Here is a 17,911-nt window from a genome sequence, read left to right on the forward strand (position 1 = left end):
GTGTGTTAAAGAAATCAAATAAATTTTTTTTAGTAATTGTAAAAGGAAAAGAAATATAGGCTTTTCTGCAGTCATCTGCTGATTAACTAGGGGGACTATACTGAATCTTTTTTCCAATGAACAGATTTTTATTTAGGAAGAGGGATTATGGAGACGGAGTCTCCATCTGTGATGGTGGTATTACTGTCTTTTTCGTGGTATCTTTTAAAAGCCTAATGCATTAGTAATTCCGAAGGAGTTCACTATAGGTATATGTTATGCAATATATTTTTTCTCTTTTCAGTCACATGTATGTTTTAGAATAAAGTTTACCACATTAACCTTGGAATTTGTAGACTGTGTCTTTTGACTATGTCTGCTTATTTTATCTGTGTGTTAGAATTTGCAGATATGCTAGTGTAATTAGTTGATGTGTCCTTTTGTTTTTAAGCATGTATTTTCTGTCACTTTGAATTTTACTGCAAAATAGCTGCATCTTAAGCTGTTACTTGATATGCAGCTATTGTCTGTTAAGTAGTATATCTTGCAGAGTTTGGAAAATTTGGAGAAGCAGCATTTGTGCACACAGTGTGTTTCCACAGTATTATGTTGTTCTTAGTTGGCCATTTGGCTTGTTCATCTTGATCATCACAAGTTCAGCTGTACTGATCTACTGTTTATTAGACATCACTTTTGTTTATTAGTGTTTTCTTTATTTTAGACAGTAGAGAAGACTAATGTATTTACTAGTATTTCAATGTTTTCTTATACAAATGCTTCTGAAGTGGTCACTGGCCATTGGAGTGACCAATGCATATTTATTTTCACATTCTAAGTTGCATTGATGACACAAGAGTGGGTTTTTTTTCTCCCCTGTTTCCTACAGATCCCTCTTCTAAAGCATGGACTTGTTTACATTCACACTTACTGTTAATAAAACTTTCTAATATGGCTCACATTACGACTTAAATTTTGCCAGAGTAAGTAGGTAGATAAGGTTATTCTCAGTATTTGCTTATAAATGTGGTGTATAGTTGCATCTTTTATTCTATCCAGAGTATGCTCTGATAGAAAGTTTAAATGCCTTTTATGTTGAGTATTTTTGGTGAGGCTGTTGATAGAGAGTGGAAATGGTGTAGGGTGTAGTGGCTCTTTCAGATACTCAGTACAATCGTACCTTCCTGACAGAAACCCAAAGATGTAGAAATATATTCTTTAATATTGACTAGTCTCAATGTTGACAGTAGTAATAAACATGCTGTAACTGATGTGAGTTAGCTTAATTCCTGTTCCCTGATGACTTTTCACTGTATGTACTATTTTACTTTGGTTGAGTTCTGTTTGGTGAAAGTTTTATTGAATTTGTAGGGAAAGCCTTTTGAGGACTTTAAGCCCAAGGGCTTGGCTTTCGGAAAATTCTGATTCTAATCCTTTGAGATTTCTAGCAGGACTATAGGGGAAAGGACTGTTTCAGTTCTGGTGAGATTTGAAAGTAGGTATAAGTTAAATTCCTTATGTAGCTTAAGTAGATGAATACAGGTAAAGGTTCAAGTCCTCCAGTGGTGAAGCTTGAAGAACACTCAGTAATAAAGAAGTAACCTGTGTATTCTGGTAGATGCCAGGGTTATGCATTGTCTCTCACAATAAATACTGACTTGCAATTTGTCATGTTTTGCTGGTTCTGTATTTTACTGTGCTTAGTGCTCTGTTTTTTCATGTCTCCCTCAGCAATCATTTAAAACAAAACAAAACCCAACTTTTGGAAACAATAACAAAGTGCATTACAAATAGGTTTTTCCCTTCACTTACCAGGTATACCCCAACTCAGATATTTGCCTTGAGAGACAAAGAGTTTTCAAAAGTACTGGTCAAACATCTTTTATCTTTACAGTTGACAGTGTAATGGTTTTAAGTGAACTTAGGCCTGCTTAGCATGACTATACAGCTGTATTGGCTTTAGACATCCAAAATGAATGTTTCAAGAAATCATGTCAAGTGTTCATGTGAATCCACTCTCACTATATCCTGATATTTGATGTGCTCGTATTTCTGTCTGGTTTATTTCAGGAATTTGCAGCGCTTACAAAAGAGCTAAATGTATGCAGGGAGCAGCTGCTTGAAAGGGAAGAAGAAATCGCTGAACTGAAAGCAGAAAGAAATAACACGAGGGTTAGTTCCTTGTCGTCTTCAAGATCACCATTGTTAAAACATCCAGCTACAGGGAGAAAAACATTGAATGTTGAATTGGAAAAGCTAAATGTATTTTTTTCCCAGATATGTGCACATGAATCTCCTGGAAGTTTTCAGTGTTTTGATTAAGAAATTTTGGAAGCTTACGCACAGCTCCAAATAGTGCTGTGCAGAATCAGGAAAAGTTTGTAAGACTGCATTGCTACCTGTCATTCTGCTTTCTTCTTGTTAAAGTTTTGTAATTGTATGACACCCGAGATCAGAGGAATGTAATGGGCAAGCTGTACTGATCTGTTTCAGTGTAAGCTGCTGGCAGAACAGTTGCTCTCCGATTTAGAGCATTTCCTCTGTGTATCCTTCTGAAAAGCATGCATTCCCTCAGATTGGTGATGGATCCAAAAGACCTGGTTAAGTAGAAATCTCGTTTTAAAAACTAGATTGAGAGAGTGGTAGGAAATGTGTTAGCTCTGATACAAGTTCTGACATGGGTAAAATGTTGAAAACAGGTCCTAATGCTTGATACAATACTCTGGCTCACAGATTTGAAGTTTAGAACTCAAAACTTGATGTTTTAGGAGGCAGAGTTTTCTGCAGCTATGCCAAACAGAGATAAGCATTGTTCCTTTTTTTTTTTTTGTTTTAGCTATTACTGGAACATTTGGAGTGTCTTGTCTCCAGGCATGAGCGGTCTCTCAGAATGACTGTTGTAAAGAGACAAGCTCAGTCTCCAGCAGGAGTTTCTAGTGAAGTAGAAGTTCTCAAAGCACTAAAATCTTTATTTGAACACCATAAAGCCCTTGATGAAAAGGTAATGAAATGTGGTAGCTAATGTCTTCTCATCCTGTCTCCTCTTCCTTTTGCATGGACTATGCAGCTGTTCATACTGAAGTTGCAGAAGTCAGGTTCTCTGAACTTTTCTCTGTATTAAGGTAGTGTCTTTGCTATAACTGCATCAGTAACTGCCCTCTTAAATTAATATGTCATGCTAAAGCAAGGTGCTGTAGTTTATTCTAGTACTTCATTAACTGTCCTAATGTAAACTAAGGGTGGTTCAGGGGCAATGTATTTGTTGTAGGAATGGGTGCATTTTGTTACCTGTATTATAGCAGGATTTAGCCTTTTCATTATGTAGCACAAGAAATGGACTAGAGAGAACACGAGGAGAGGAATCTGCTTACACTGTGGTACAAAATAAAGCTGAATTCAACAGACTCCACCCTTCAGTTGTGCCTGATGTTGGTAGCAGGATATGCAAGTGGTAAAGTTGACTGTGAATTTTGCTGCCAACTCATAGTTTGCCTAACCTTGTATATAAAGTCTGGCAAATTATTTTACGTAGAATTCTGTTTCTTCTTCTGTGTTGTAAATAAGCAAAAGCATACACACTCTGTGCCTTACAAAAGAATAAGCAAATTCTGGATATGTTTAATTCTTGGCTAAATGTACAGGTCATGTTGAGATACGATTTGCTTATGACTAAAAAGGAAAAGCTAGATTTTAAGATATGAATTGTTTCTCTAGAAGGTTTTTCATAGCATATGTTATAATTACTGACTCAAGATTAAGTAGCTCTTTAAGTGTAATGGAAATAGTGTCATTTATTATCTGAAAGGGCATGACAATAAATGAAATTGATTTATTTTTAATCTGAATGATTTCAAATTATTTGAAATTACCCTTTTAGGTGAGGGAGAGGTTACGAGTAGCACTTGAAAGATGTAGCTTATTGGAAGAAGAACTAGGTACTACGCATAAAGAGGTAGGTTTCTTTTTAAAAAAAAAGATGACTTCATGTGTGCATTGTGGGTGTTTAGTCAATATTTGTACACAGTAATTTATTCGGTTGTTAAAGTTCACTTTCACTTCTTGTTTTTGATTCCCGCCCCCCCTAACTGGGATAACTATAATTTTTAACTTAGCCACTTTGAGAGAGCAGAAAAGGAAAAACAAACCCACCCACCCCACAAAAAAGAAAAAAAAAAAGAAAAAAAACCCAACAAAAAAGTCCTAACAAAACCAGTTTCTGTGGCTTTAAAATAAGAATTTTTGGGTTGCAATGGCATAAGGTTTTGAGTGCCTGTGCCATATTTTATTAATACATACCTTGCAATAGAATCAGTAATTGTTGTTTTTCTCCTTTGCTTTTGCAGCTGTTCCTTATATTATTAGTGAGAAAGGAATTGACTTGAAACATATGTATATAAACTTTTCTTTTCTTTTTAGTTAATGATTCTGAAAGAGCAAAATAATCAGAAGAAAACACTTCCAGATGGGATGCTGGATATAAATCATGAACAAGAAAATACACCAACTACAAATGGGAAGGTACAGCTATTTACTTTTTTAGTTCATGTCTGATTTTTAATAATTAACTATAATACTTAAATTTTAAACTATATTAAAAGATTTTTTGAGTGAAGATTTAATGAAAAAGTCTCAGTTACCACAATTTCAATTTTTGCAGTCTATCCAATAATGAAATTATCTTGAGAGGGATGTTTACTGGTAAGTAACAGTTTGTTTTTCAAATTTCTGTGTAACATGCAAGTACTTTTTTTTCCCCTGTTTAACAGCGATCCTCTGATGGTTCTTTATGCCATGATGAAAACCTTGCTAAAGTGATCGAACTTCAAGACATCATAGATAAACAAAACAAAGAGCAGACACAAATGAAAGAACGTCTTACTGCTTTGTCTAGTAGAGTAACAGAGCTGGAAGAAGATCTTGACACAGCTAGAAAAGACTTAATAAAATCTGAAGAAATGAATACAAAGTTACAGAGAGATGTTCGAGAGGTGAGGAATAAACTGTCAAAATTTGGGTAGTCACAAATGCAACTGCTTTATAAAATTTTGGTGTCATCGGTGCTTAGTTATACTCTTATGCTTTTGAATGTCTTTGATAGGTGAGAAGAAAATTGTTTAGGGCATGATGGTGCAAAGAATTTTATTGAAAAGACCAGTTGCTTAAGAAAATTTGTCTTCAGATTAAATCTATGACTAACTAGATACTTCACAAATATATTAAATTAGAGATTTAGCATTGCGAACATTAACATGTTCTTGTAAAGATGCTTGTCATAAATGCTAATTAGTTAATATATGATTAACTAGACAATTCACAAATATGTTAGAGATTTAGCATTGCAGACTTTAACATGTTCTTGAAAACATGCTTGATCTTGTCATAAATGCTCAGCTTATTCATGAAGTTTTAAGTTTTTTATTTTTAAAGAGGTACGTGGTTGATGAATCGCTTTAATTTCAGTGGTGTGATTGACAGTTCCTGTTACTGATCAATCACTAATCTCCAAGGTCCTATGTATTGCAGTGTACTGTATCCTTACTAAATAGAAAGGGAGCTTAGTTAAATCCAAGAACGCTCTGACCGTTCCCGGGAAGTAAGAACTTCTAAGCCTAGTGAGACTACTCTTTCTACTTCATTTTTCACTGAGAGTAATAGCAGAGTATATCTGATTTTTATTTTTTTATTATTGTTTTTGGTTTGTGGGTTTTCACCCCAGTTTGATCACTAAATACTTATCCCTTATATTCTGAGTTCTGCCCTGTGTCTTGCATAGACTATGGCCCAAAAGGAAGACATGGAAGAGAGAATTACAACTCTTGAGAAACGCTACCTCGCTGCACAACGTGAAGCTACATCTGTGCATGACCTCAATGATAAACTTGAAAATGAAATTGCCACTAAAGACTCCATGCATCGACAGGTTGTAATTTGAAATAAGATAAAGTATATTTTGCTCAGCATAGAACTAATGGAAATAATTAATGTTCATACTGTAGTACAGCACTTTGCTTTTTGGAAGATAAATGTCATCTGTAATGCAATTGTTTTTCAGTAACTGGAGGAGTGCATTATACAGAATTTCACCCTGGAAATGAAGCTGAGACAGTTTACTGGGGAGAGGAAATGGGTTTGAGCATTTTAGTGCACTTGTTCACGGTGCAGCAGGGCTGTTGACACTATTAGCTGTGGATTTTTAAGGTGTTATGTGTGTATCCAAGCATTTTATTTTGATGTGTGAGAATTACTCATTCTAAGCTCAAACAGTTTTAAAACTTCTGTAGTGTATAGTAATTTTTATAGCCTATCATAGAAATAAATGTTGCCTTACTGTGGGAGGAAATTTGACATATGCTTGACATGAAGTAGTCCAACTTTATAAACCAGAAATGGCTGTTTAGCCAATCACTTTCTAACTAGAGGCAGGCAACTCTTAGTGAACAAGAGAAGTCCCTTTTAGTATAATTCTTAAAAGAAGTTGTACACACTTTAAATAAAAATAAATTTTGCGATGGTATGCTTAGTGTTACTTAGAATATGAAGGAACTTTTTCCTTGATGTAACTCAAAGTTTTAGCTCAACCTTGACATAGAAAATTCAGAACCTTGTTCAATGCTTCCCGTACCATAACTGTGTTTATTTGGTGATATACTTGGTTTCAGAATATACAAAGTCACCTGCAGAAAAAAATTTGTAGAGAAAAACATTTTCTCAGCTAACGAAGGGGAGGATGCCACATCTTTGGTTATGAAGCCAGTTTTGGACAGTTTGTTCTCCGTAGGGCCAGTAAAGGCAGCAGTCTGTATCCTTACCTTCCTTTTTGATGAAAATTGTTACCGTTTTAACACTAAACATTTACTGATCATAATCCTGTGTAGAGTGAAGATAAGAATAGGCAATTGCAAGAACGACTGGAACTAGCTGAGCAAAAGCTGCAGCAGACTTTGAGAAAAGCTGAAACTTTGCCAGAGGTGGAAGCTGAGCTGGCACAGAGAGTTGCAGCACTTTCAAAGGTGAGTCAATGGGACAGTGTCCTCAAGACTCTCTCATTGGTGCCCTGCTACACAAAATCTGTTCCTAGTGTTGGTTTTGTTACGTTGTTTTTCTGTTTTTTCCGCCAACTAGTTCAGAAAATGTTTCTCCTTGTTTTCTGCATTTTCCGTTCATCTCTCTGAACACGCTCTGACTTTTTTTTTTTAAATTTCTGCTTGTTGGAACTTGAGCAGGTGTTAGTTTATGAAAACGTCTCTCTGAATTACTATTTTGTTGCTTTTTATTAAAATTCATTCAATAATAGGCGTAATGTCTTCTAAACCAAGAACTGTTTCTGAAAGGGAAACCCAAATTTCTTCCAAGTGAGGAATGTGGGGAATGAGAGAAATAATGGTACTCATTAATATTAAGATTTTTTAGAAGTCTGCAAATGAAATAATGACGTCTGAAGAATTATATGTAGTAACTACAAATGAGCCTTTTCAAGTGTGTGTGTGTGTTTTCCTTTAAAGTCTTAGTTTCATTTCTTTCCCTGTTATCTTTCCTGTCCCTAACTGGCTCTGTAGTCTGACCTTTTGTCTCCTGGGAGCTCTGCTGCTAAAGATGCTAAAGTATTGGAACTTACCACCAAGCTTAGGAAGGTAGAATTTGTGTATTAGTCCTTGTTTCTGCTTGCTGCTTTCTGCTTTGTCATGATTACTAACAAAGGGTCATATTGTCTAGGCTAGCAAGGAAAAGCTAAAAATGCTGCTTTTTTTTTTTTTTTTTTAAATTCTTGGGGATATGAATGAACTTCTGCTGTTGCAAGCTCATTTCCAAATAGTGGTTGATTCACGGTAGTTAGGGGTGAGAGGCTTCATCATTTTGTTACTTACCATGTGAACTCTTACTAGGTTCTTTTAGTGACAGAGAGGCATCTGTTCTGCATTGTGTATTACCATAAATGGCAGTTGCGCAAAGCATGTTAGATATATTGTGCTTCAATGTTTCTATGCTTTTGAAACCTTTTTAGAAAAAAACCAAATTCTAATTTTGTTTTCAAATTGACAGGCTGAGGAGAGACATGGCAATATAGAGGAACGACTGAGACAGATGGAAGCACAGCTAGAAGAAAAGAATCAAGAACTGCAAAGGGTACTGTACATATTTTTGGCAAAGATACAAGGCTGAAAGAATCTAATCCCCTTCGTGGCTGCCTACCATTCAGCAAAGCTGTTTTTATTTCTCATCTCTAAAATAAAGCCAGAGTTTAGGCTGGCTGGTAGTTGGGAGATTTGAGCCACTGTACTATGGCTAACCTTAAATTTCAAAAAAAAGCTGAAGGTCTCCATTGAAAGTTTGAAAATATGTTTGGAAATATCTAATTGCTAGTGATCCTTTCTGATGAAAACAGATGAAAACTGGATGAATTAAATGACTATGGAAAAATTGGTTCCTAGGTTATAAATAATGGAAATGGTTCTGAAATCTGCTTTTTCTTGAAGTATGAGCTTAGACTTTCAAACTTCTGATCTTGAAACAATTATCAAAGTATTAAGTGTCCCTTATACTCCCTTACAGAGTCATGGAGGTAGATGCAGTATTCCTTATTCCTTTGGAAAAATATTTCTATTAAAGAAAATGCATTTGGATTAAAGAAAGCTCACTGTTTTTACAACCTGGAAATTGTTATAGACGTAAATTTTAAATTATTTCAGTAGCTTTTATGTATCTTAGGCTAGACAGAGAGAGAAGATGAATGAAGAGCATAATAAACGTTTGTCAGAAACTGTTGATAAGCTTCTGTCTGAATCTAATGAAAGGCTCCAGCTTCATCTCAAGGAAAGGATGGCTGCCTTGGAAGATAAGGTAACAAGTTCCATTCCAGCATATAAATTAATTATATGCTCAGCATTTGGTAGTGATTTGTGTATTTTGCAATGTGTCTCTCTAACTTCAAGTAAATAAATACTAAATCTTTATTAAGTCGTTTCTGATAAGGCTGTTTTCTAGTGTGGATTTAAAAAATATGTTCTCAGAATTAATTTTTTTTTTTTGAGGTTGTCCCTGGGCATTGTACTACAGTGTTGAGAAGGCACCTTTTAAGAAGCTTTATCCTTTCCTAGTTGACTGGTGTGGTCTGCATAGACTCATCCAGTGTAATACAGGACGTCTAAAGAATTAGGACAAGATCTTTGACCTTTTCAGTTCAGTTTCTTTTATTTCCCACTGTTTTTGTCAGAACCAGTTACCCTGAATCATTGTGGGATTCTTACAAGTTGAAACAGTCTTACATTTTCTTCCTAGGTAGATAATTTTGAGACAGGTTATGTGATTGTAAATTGGCTGTTCCCTGTGTTGTCAATGCACATCTCAGAGTTTTTCCCCTGTATTCAATTCACCTTCTAATTTGTGACATACTTTATTCTGTTGCTTTCCCTTCTGCTTTGGATCTATGTGTTTACGGATTTTTCTTCCATGCATGCTGAAGTCAGATTCCCTTATTCTGCATCAAACAAAGCAGTGTCTTCTAAAGTAGCACTTTGCTTGATGCTGTCTTTGAATTGCTTTGCCTTGGATTAAAAAAATACTGTTTCTTTTACTGGACGGTGAAGTGACCATCTGGAGAAATGTGTCAATAAAAGCTGAGTGGCTTTTGTTTTAAAGTCATGGGAATAAAATGCTTCAGTTGCAATATATAATGATGTATTCAGACTTTTAATAAATGTTTGCTTTCTCTTGCATTCATGTCAGCTCAGTTCTCCTCCCTAAACCATCAGTCAGGTATCTGTCATGTCTTTCCAGAATTCCAGCACTGTGCTGCCCTCAGATCATTACAAAGATTTAGTTTGTTCTTTTCCCTGCTTCTGTGCTCTCAGAGCTGGGAGGAATTGAGTAGTGCAGAACAAGTGTAGGTCCTACTGATTCTCGTCCTTTGAGTTAATGATAAGGTGCTTATCAACTGGCATCTAAGGCTGCAAACTGTCTTGTGCTTTTTAGTTAACATCACTATTTTCAAGATCACCAGCTGCTCCTAATACTTCAGAAATTCTTGTTATGGGCCTTGTTGTGACATCAACAAGGTTGCTCTGACAGTCTTTATAAATCCAATTTCTGAGAAACAGCTGACTGCATTTTTTTTGTTTTTAACACTTGAATACTGGGGGAGTGTCTTTGGGTTGACCCTTCCTCCCCTTTGCCTTCCAAACCCTAATTATGTTCATGAATAATGAGGAAAATCTAATTGTCCTTCGCTGTGAGTAACGGCTTCTAGAAAAGTATTCTTGCTCTGTCTTCCAGCTCGTTCTTTTATGATAAGTTGGGAAGAAACATGCAGGTAAAATTCTAAGACTTTCTTCTGATCGCTTGGGATTTTTTCCCAGAATGATTCTTTTGTTCACATATGAAACTTTATTTGCATCTTAAATGTGTAATAATGGTATTACTTCAAGGAAATGTGTTTAGCAGAAGTTTTTGGTAGTGGTAGAAAAGGAAAAGAAAGTGACCAGTTACAAATTTCCTGTTAGAAGGGAGAATCTCAGATTTTTTTCCCCCCCCGCCCCCTTGGTATCACATAACTACAGTCAAATACAGTAGTTGAAATTCTTTTCGATTTGTTGTAGCTCTCAAATGTTTCTTAATTCTCAGATGATTCTTAGTCTGAATTTGGAAACTGCTTTGAGTAGAGATTGTAATAGTCATGTTCACTGGAATTGTCTAGAAATCATGGTATAACTGTAAAGATGACTGCTCCGCTGTTGATGAAGGCCCTTAAGTCAATGAGTGTTGTAGTTCTGGAGGTACAGTACATCCAAGAAATTACTGTGTAGTAATTTTGGAGATCAGGCAAGTGAAAATAAAATGAAAACCTAATGATAACAGCCGGTAATGCCCTAGTAACCAATCAGTGAATTACTCTGAATTATTTTAGCTGCCTAATTTTTTTTTTTTACTAGTTTGTCAAACAGAGCTTTAAAAGGCTGATATTGGTATTAAATTTTTATGGAACTTGTAGTATTACTAAATCCATTATTTAGAGGGCTGTACATGTGAAAGGATAAACCTTCAACTATAATCAAAGTGAAATGATGTAAGCAATAAAGTATCTGTAACTTAAGATGCATCTGTATAATGTTGACTGAATTTTTTTATACTCGTCTTGGTTATGGTTTAAGAATCGAATGCTTTTGTAAGTAGCATAATTTGTAATACATTTTATTTTAGAATTCACTTCTTCGAGAAATTGAAAATGCAAAAAAACAAGTAGAGGAACTTCAGCATGAAAAGGTATAATACACATTTCTAAAATATTATATTGGAAAATAATTGCTGCATTGCTACATAGCAGGACCAGATTTGAATTCCACCATAAAACTCCACATTACCTGGTCTGTTTAAAAGTAGGGAGTTATTACTGCTTGTTTTATGGTATTGTATACCTCAGTTTTATGATGATTTTCTGAATATGTAAAGTGGCTGGATATATTGTTAATTTGCCAAAGTTTGAAGATTGCATAGAATTTTTTTACTGTTGTATGTATGACCTTGAACAGTAAAAAGAAAAGAAATACTTTTAATGTTGGGTATTTTCCTGTAAGTTTTTTCTTAAAGTACTGGGTATCATGAAAAGCTTGTTTGACTGATAAAAATTTTTAAAGTTTTAAGAATTGGGGGGCAAGGAGAGAAATATTTTAGACTTGGCTTCTCCTTTGCAATAGCAGCTGTTTGGTGTTTTGCTTGTCCTGGAACTGACAAGTTTTCTTCTTGAATAATAGTGGTGGGGCCTTTCATTTCTTTACATCCTTAAGCAGTGACAATTGATTTTGTGGTCACGCTATCTGTTCTGAAATAATACTTGTTATTGCTTATTAAATCACAGGTGTACTGCATCTCCCCAAATCATTCTAGTAAGTAGCTAGGCCAAACTGTAGAGGCTGTGCTTCTGTAATAAAACGAAGAACGCATTCAGAATATTTTGCAGAATGTGCTTTGAATTTTTGTATGTGTAGGCCAGCAGTTTTCACACAAGGCACCAGATGTTCATCATCAGCCACTTTTTATTAGTCTTCCGTTGTTTTCTCATTCATTGGATTTCTCTGTTGTTAAATTCTGAGTTTCTAGAGCATGTAAAAATGTCCAAGTTAAAAGTGAATGCATTTAGAACTTTTTGTGCACAGAGCTTAAATCTTGCTTCTTATCACTTAATTTTAGTAAAGTTAGTAATATGTCAATTTTAGTAGCTGTTTTTAAAATATATATTGTCATTACCTAGAGTCACAGTGTAGAGAGGCAACAGAATTATTCTTGGATGCCCTTTTGTGATGGTGCTGTATTGTGTGTAGCAAAATCATTTTTTATGTTTTACATTGTTGAAGGGTATGTTTTAAAATCTGTTATTTCTGAGTTTCATAGAAATGAGATCAAAAAAATAAAAGTTAGTTTATAAATCAGTATTTGACACTGATTTTTTTTTTAAGCATAATGTTATGTATCTTATCTATTTATTTTTACAGGATCAACTTGTATTAAATGTTGAAGCATTAAGGGCTGAAAATGACCAAGTGAGACTCAGAGCCACATCACTTCATCATAGGTACCAGCACTTAATTGTAGTTTAGTTTTTTACAATTTCTTTAGTCACTTTGCTAAATGTAATTTTGTCTATTATAAGTGAAAATACTTTAGTCATAGCTATAACACCTATTCTTTATAGAGCATATAAAGCAGTTTTTATACTGCTTAAAAAAAAGACATAAAAGGAATCATTTAAATGGGTTTTTTGATTTGTTTCCCCCTTTCCCTACTTTTGTAAGGATAAAATGTTTCTTCATGTTCTAGCCGACCAGATTTCAGATACCCTTTGACATCTTCATCAGTGGCTGACAGTCACGCAGACTCCTATGGCACATCATCAGTGTTAAGGCGTCCCCAGAAAGGACGTTTGGCAGCTCTCAGAGATGAGCCTTCGAAGGTAATAGAACTCTGAAATCAAAATAAAGATAAAACTTTAGCAACAAAATAGATTAGATGAGGCTAATCTATTGCAAGGATTTTTTAGAATTAGGAGTACATAGCAATAAACTGCTGGATTTTATATATCCTGTTTTACTAACTAATGCACAGCTGCTAGTCTTTTTAATTGTTAACAAATAATTGCAAAACTATGGTTTTGAAGTCCAATGTGTTTTAAGTATGATAAGCTTGTAAAATATAATTTTAAACAGTCCTATTTTTGTGTCTATACACTAATCTAACATGGTACTGTTCTGGAAGCAATTTGAAGTCCCTTTCGGGACACAGAAGTTCTCATTACATAAAGCTGTTCCAAAATTCTTGTAGGATTTGATAGCAAAATTCTGCTGTTACTGTATATAGCCAAGATATGTGATGTTTTCATTTATTCAATGGAACTGTCCATTTTAAAATTTGACTTAACTGTAAGATGCAAAGTTTTCTACATTATAGCTTTTTTTTACATTTCTCTAAACATTGCTGTCTTGATGGATGCATTCAGCATGTAAGTGGACTTTTTAAAAATTATTTTAAACATCTTAAAACAGTAGGAATGTCATGTTTTTTCCCATTTGAGTTTGGGTATTTTTTTTTATTAATTCTCTTAGGTTCAAACTCTGAACGAGCAGGACTGGGAGCGAGCCCAGCAAGCAAGTGTATTGGCAAATGTGGCACAAGCATTTGAAAGTGATGTTGATGTGTCTGATGTTGAGGATGATAGGGAGACTATATTCAGTTCAGTTGATCTGCTATCACCAAGTGGTCAGGCTGATGCTCAGACTTTGGCCATGATGCTTCAAGAACAGTTGGATGCAATCAACAAAGAGATTAGGTATGGTCTATCTGCTGTTAAGGTTTTAATAAAAATGAGTTTCTGTGACAGTAGAAATCCTTTTTGTGTGGTGACTCAGAAAGTGGTGGTTGCACATTCAGTTTTTGGGAGGGCACAGTTAACAGAAGTAACTAGTTTGCCTAAGTACTCTTTTCAGGTTCTTTGTCTTCAGTCCCATTTGTGGAAGGAATTGTGTATTACTGGTTTGACAGAAGCCTCTGCACGGTGGTAATAGCAGTAGTGTTTACCACTTTTTTTGGATTGGGTTAGAAGATTTTTTCAGTGAGCCTGTTTTGTCTGACAAGCACTGCTTCTTTCTAACGCCTGAGTCAGGCATTCTGTTTATATGGTCCTTGTTTGAATGTCATATTCCTTTGAAACCTTTTTTCTTTTAGACTTATACAAGAAGAAAAGGAAAACACAGAGCAGCGTGCAGAGGAGATTGAAAGCAGAGTGGGTAGTGGAAGTTTGGATGCCCATGGCCGATTCCGGTCCATGAGCTCCATTCCTCCTCCCTATGCAAGTGGTTCACTGGCTGGTTCTTCCCCGCCTGGCAGTGGCCGCTCCACCCCAAGGCGGATTCCACATAGTCCAGCTCGGGAAGTGGACAGACTGGGTATTATGACACTGGTAAGTATCCATTAACTTGAATTTTTCAGAAGAGTGTTCCTTTTCTCTAGGAAATGGGTTGTTTGATTTACCCTTTCTCTCCTTCTTACTCAGCTGTATTTTTCCTTTCTCTAGGTTTTTCTACTGCTTCCTTTCAACTTCTATAAAAAGTGTAAGATACAGTCATAATGATTAGGAAAAACGTTCAGAACTCAAGTCTATTATTTGGTCAACATCTCATGCCTAAGTATTCCTTCTATTGTTATGGTCTTTCTTCTGACTTCACTTCCTAGAAGAAATAATGTTTTCTTTTTAACCCCTGCTACAACAACCACATTCTCCCTCTGCTTTAAACTTTATTTTTAGCAGTCCACTATTCCACTAAATATTCAGCTTAAAAGTGATTTGCATATATTGCATTAATCTTGAGGATTGTGAAGGTATCAAAGCTGTTTTAATATTAATAAGTGCTAGTGTCTTGTTTTAGCATATTAAGACTGGTAGGTAAGAGAAGTATCTGTTAGGCCTAGTCACTGATGCAGTCGCAGCTTGGGTTTAATTCAGTGAGTAGAGAAAGATGGATCCATTCTTTTGACATTCATTAGAAAAATTAGTCCTTTTAAGGAGCTGCTTTATGCACGTAAACCTATCTGTGAAAACAAGATCCAAGTTTTCCACTTTCTTTTTTACATAAACGTTAAGGAAACCTAACAGTGTCTCATATTTGGGATACCTTTCACTAAGGAGCATCTTGGATACAGGTATTTATTTGCAAGCCCTCTCCAGGAAAAGCTCCTTCTCTAATTTAGTTCTATATACATTACCTTGTCTCCAGATTTACATATGCATTTGGAAACTGTACTTAGTAGTTGTACATACAACACCATACTCGGTATACCTTATTGTCTTGGATTACTGTACTCGTATCATGCCTATACCATACTAATCAGTAAACAAGGAATGCTATCCATCACTGTAAGGGCAGGTGGACAGTAAATGACTGACTTGGCTCATTTAGGTCTCTTACAGGAGTGTTTAAAAACAAGTATTCCAGCTAACTACTTTTTCTGGCTTTTTTTGGAATGTGTACATATACCAAGAAGTCTATTTTTTCATAAAAATTTCCCCTTGAATTTAAAAGAAGAATAAATAAATCATTATACTAGCTCTAGCCGTGTATCCAGGGTCAAGCACACTTCTCTTACAGAAACTAACAAATTTCAGTATGTGAAGTGCTTTGTATTCTAATGTTTCACAGTAATAAGTAGTTAAGCTAAGTACTTCTTTTACAGAAAACCATATACAAATTTAAGTAGCTATTTTCATGAAAACAGATCAGAAGAATGTGTGCCTTGTGTTAAAAACTAATGTAATTGAACAGAAGTTAACTGTAATGAAGTTCACTTTACATTGTAAGAATTGTGAATCAAAGGCACTTGATCCATTGTTTGCAGTTGCATCTGTCTGATGTTTTTGTACCTGGCAACTGATTTGTGAAAGCATGAAAAGAAGAAGCTATGCTTCTAGAATTACAGAACGAGAGCTTTCTAGAAACTTTTGGAAATGGCTATTATGAATTATCAGACTAGATGTGTTCTTGTAGGTTGTTTTTTTCAATGTTCTAATAGAAAGTTGTATTAGTTTATGAGCACGATGGCAACATTAGCTTAATGCGAACTGCAGTGGTGGTGTTTGGCAGTTCAGTTAGCTGAAAATCCCTCATGATTAAAATTAAATAAAAAGCATCAACATGATAAATTGTGAAACCTACAGCTCTCTTGAACAGTTCTTGTGGACAGTTTTTATTCTATATGGTAAACATTTTCATTTTTATGGGTTATGAGATTTAATAGATGAAAGATCCAGCAAGGGTAAAGTGAATCTGCTGCGATTTGTTGAATAACTTGGGGAGGGACTAGATGACCTTTAAAGGTCCCTTCCAATCCAAACCCTTCTATGATTCGGTGAACTTAAGATTTATTAACATAGTACTCTCTGGTCAGGTTGAACAAAACTTTGCATATTAATACTGCATAGTTTACATGTATTCTCAATAAAAAGTGATTAAAATTTGTCATTTATGGGAAGGAAACAACACACAATTCCCCAACTTCAAAGAGGACTGACAGGTTACAGCCTTTTGAAATAATTTGTTGTCAAATACAATGATTACTATTAAATTATCTATAGCTTTTGTCATCATTGGTCTGAGTAACTTAACTCGTTTATGTAACTCAGGGTTCCTGCTTTGCTCTGTGCACTGGCAGAGATGAGAAGTACCTAGGAAGTGAGATATGGCGGCTTCTGGAGGGTAGAATAAAACCAGTGGTAGACTCTTGCTCAAACATTCCAGCAGTTCAAACTTAGTAAAAAAGAACCGAATACTGTTACTGTATAGAAATCAGCCATTGATACTCTTTCATAGTTATTAAAGTATGGCTGCTTTTTATGCTGTGTAGGAAACAACTGCAGAAATTGCTAAGGTATGAGAAGGGACTAGTGCAGACAACGTATTAAGTCTGCTATGGCTACCATGTAGGTTATACAGTTCAAGGCAAGTCCTTGACATACAACTGGAAATCCTCTCACCTTTTAAAAGCAACACCTTATGCCCCACCATACTGTTTTTCTTGCTGAAGATAATGCACGTTTTGTGTGCTAATTTGCCTATGGTACCAGTACATTCAAGTATCGATGGTACTTTTGTAGATAACCAACTCTAAGTCTTGATTTTTTTTTTTAATTCCTTTTCCCCTCTTCAGGGATATGTTTAAGTAATCTGTGATTTGAAGAGTACTTCATACTCTGTATCTTTCTTTGTGCCATTGCTGTAATTGTTATTTATATTCTCCCTAATATGTTTTGTCTGTACTAGTTGTTTCAGTCTGTGCTACAGTTTGCAATAAATACAGCTTTTCCAAATTTCTTTTCTTTGCATGCATCTATCAGCCTAGTGATTTAAGGAAACACCGTAGAAAGGTAAAAATCTTTAGTTTATTTACTGGTGTGCCCTTTCGTCTCCTTCCCTGTCCCCAAACTCATTAATGAATAACAGGAACATAAAAGAAAGCATTTGCAGGGTAACTATAATAAAGCAAGATTATATGCGCTTTGATATTAAATATAAAATGGTTTATCATCTTAAGTGTGGGTTTGTTTTGTGGTTTGTTGTTGTTTGGCTTTTTTTGTTGGTGTGGGGGACTATTGTGTTGCTTTCTGTTCATAACCACTATTTTGCAGTCTTCATGAAACAATATTTAATTTTGAAGATCTGTTAGTGCACACACAAATAAGTCCTAATTTCTGTTACTCAAACTTTGCGATAAGCTATAGCCACAGGTGCGTATAAACTGACTTCATAGAATGGGTAATCTTGCTGATGATTGTCAAAACGTGTAATGGTGAGAATCAAGATGTCTTCTTTACACAGGACTCTTTGGTTTTTTGTCTTTGCACTTGCTTATACTGAATTCAGGTATATTAGTTTTATGGTGCTGAAGATGTTATGTTAGT

At 35.2% G+C, this 17,911-nt stretch overlaps 1 protein-coding gene across 11 annotated transcripts in view; it reads left to right on the forward strand.

The window, feature by feature from the left end:
• The window catches only part of PPFIA1 (PTPRF interacting protein alpha 1), a 59,010-nt gene that overhangs the window by 19,138 nt on the left and 21,961 nt on the right, over positions 1 to 17,911 (forward strand). For 4 of the 11 annotated variants that reach the window (XM_074841760.1, XM_074841757.1, XM_074841758.1 and 1 more), the window contains exons 3-18: positions 2,047 to 2,148; positions 2,813 to 2,977; positions 3,854 to 3,928; positions 4,393 to 4,494; positions 4,743 to 4,964; positions 5,750 to 5,896; positions 6,852 to 6,986; positions 7,533 to 7,607; positions 8,017 to 8,100; positions 8,683 to 8,814; positions 11,170 to 11,232; positions 12,459 to 12,538; positions 12,784 to 12,916; positions 13,566 to 13,789; positions 14,185 to 14,419; positions 17,348 to 17,377. In XM_074841760.1, coding sequence (XP_074697861.1) covers positions 2,047 to 2,148; positions 2,813 to 2,977; positions 3,854 to 3,928; positions 4,393 to 4,494; positions 4,743 to 4,964; positions 5,750 to 5,896; positions 6,852 to 6,986; positions 7,533 to 7,607; positions 8,017 to 8,100; positions 8,683 to 8,814; positions 11,170 to 11,232; positions 12,459 to 12,538; positions 12,784 to 12,916; positions 13,566 to 13,789; positions 14,185 to 14,419; positions 17,348 to 17,377 — 2,004 coding nt within the window. The remainder of the gene's footprint in view (positions 1 to 2,046; positions 2,149 to 2,812; positions 2,978 to 3,853; positions 3,929 to 4,392; positions 4,495 to 4,742; positions 4,965 to 5,749; positions 5,897 to 6,851; positions 6,987 to 7,532; positions 7,608 to 8,016; positions 8,101 to 8,682; positions 8,815 to 11,169; positions 11,233 to 12,458; positions 12,539 to 12,783; positions 12,917 to 13,565; positions 13,790 to 14,184; positions 14,420 to 17,347; positions 17,378 to 17,911) is intronic. The other 7 variants (XM_074841759.1, XM_074841764.1, XM_074841763.1 and 4 more) reach the window with 3 other exon arrangements.

The sequence above is a fragment of the Strix aluco genome, chromosome 16 (assembly GCF_031877795.1).
Source record: "Strix aluco isolate bStrAlu1 chromosome 16, bStrAlu1.hap1, whole genome shotgun sequence".
Taxonomy (NCBI): Eukaryota; Metazoa; Chordata; class Aves; order Strigiformes; family Strigidae; genus Strix; species Strix aluco.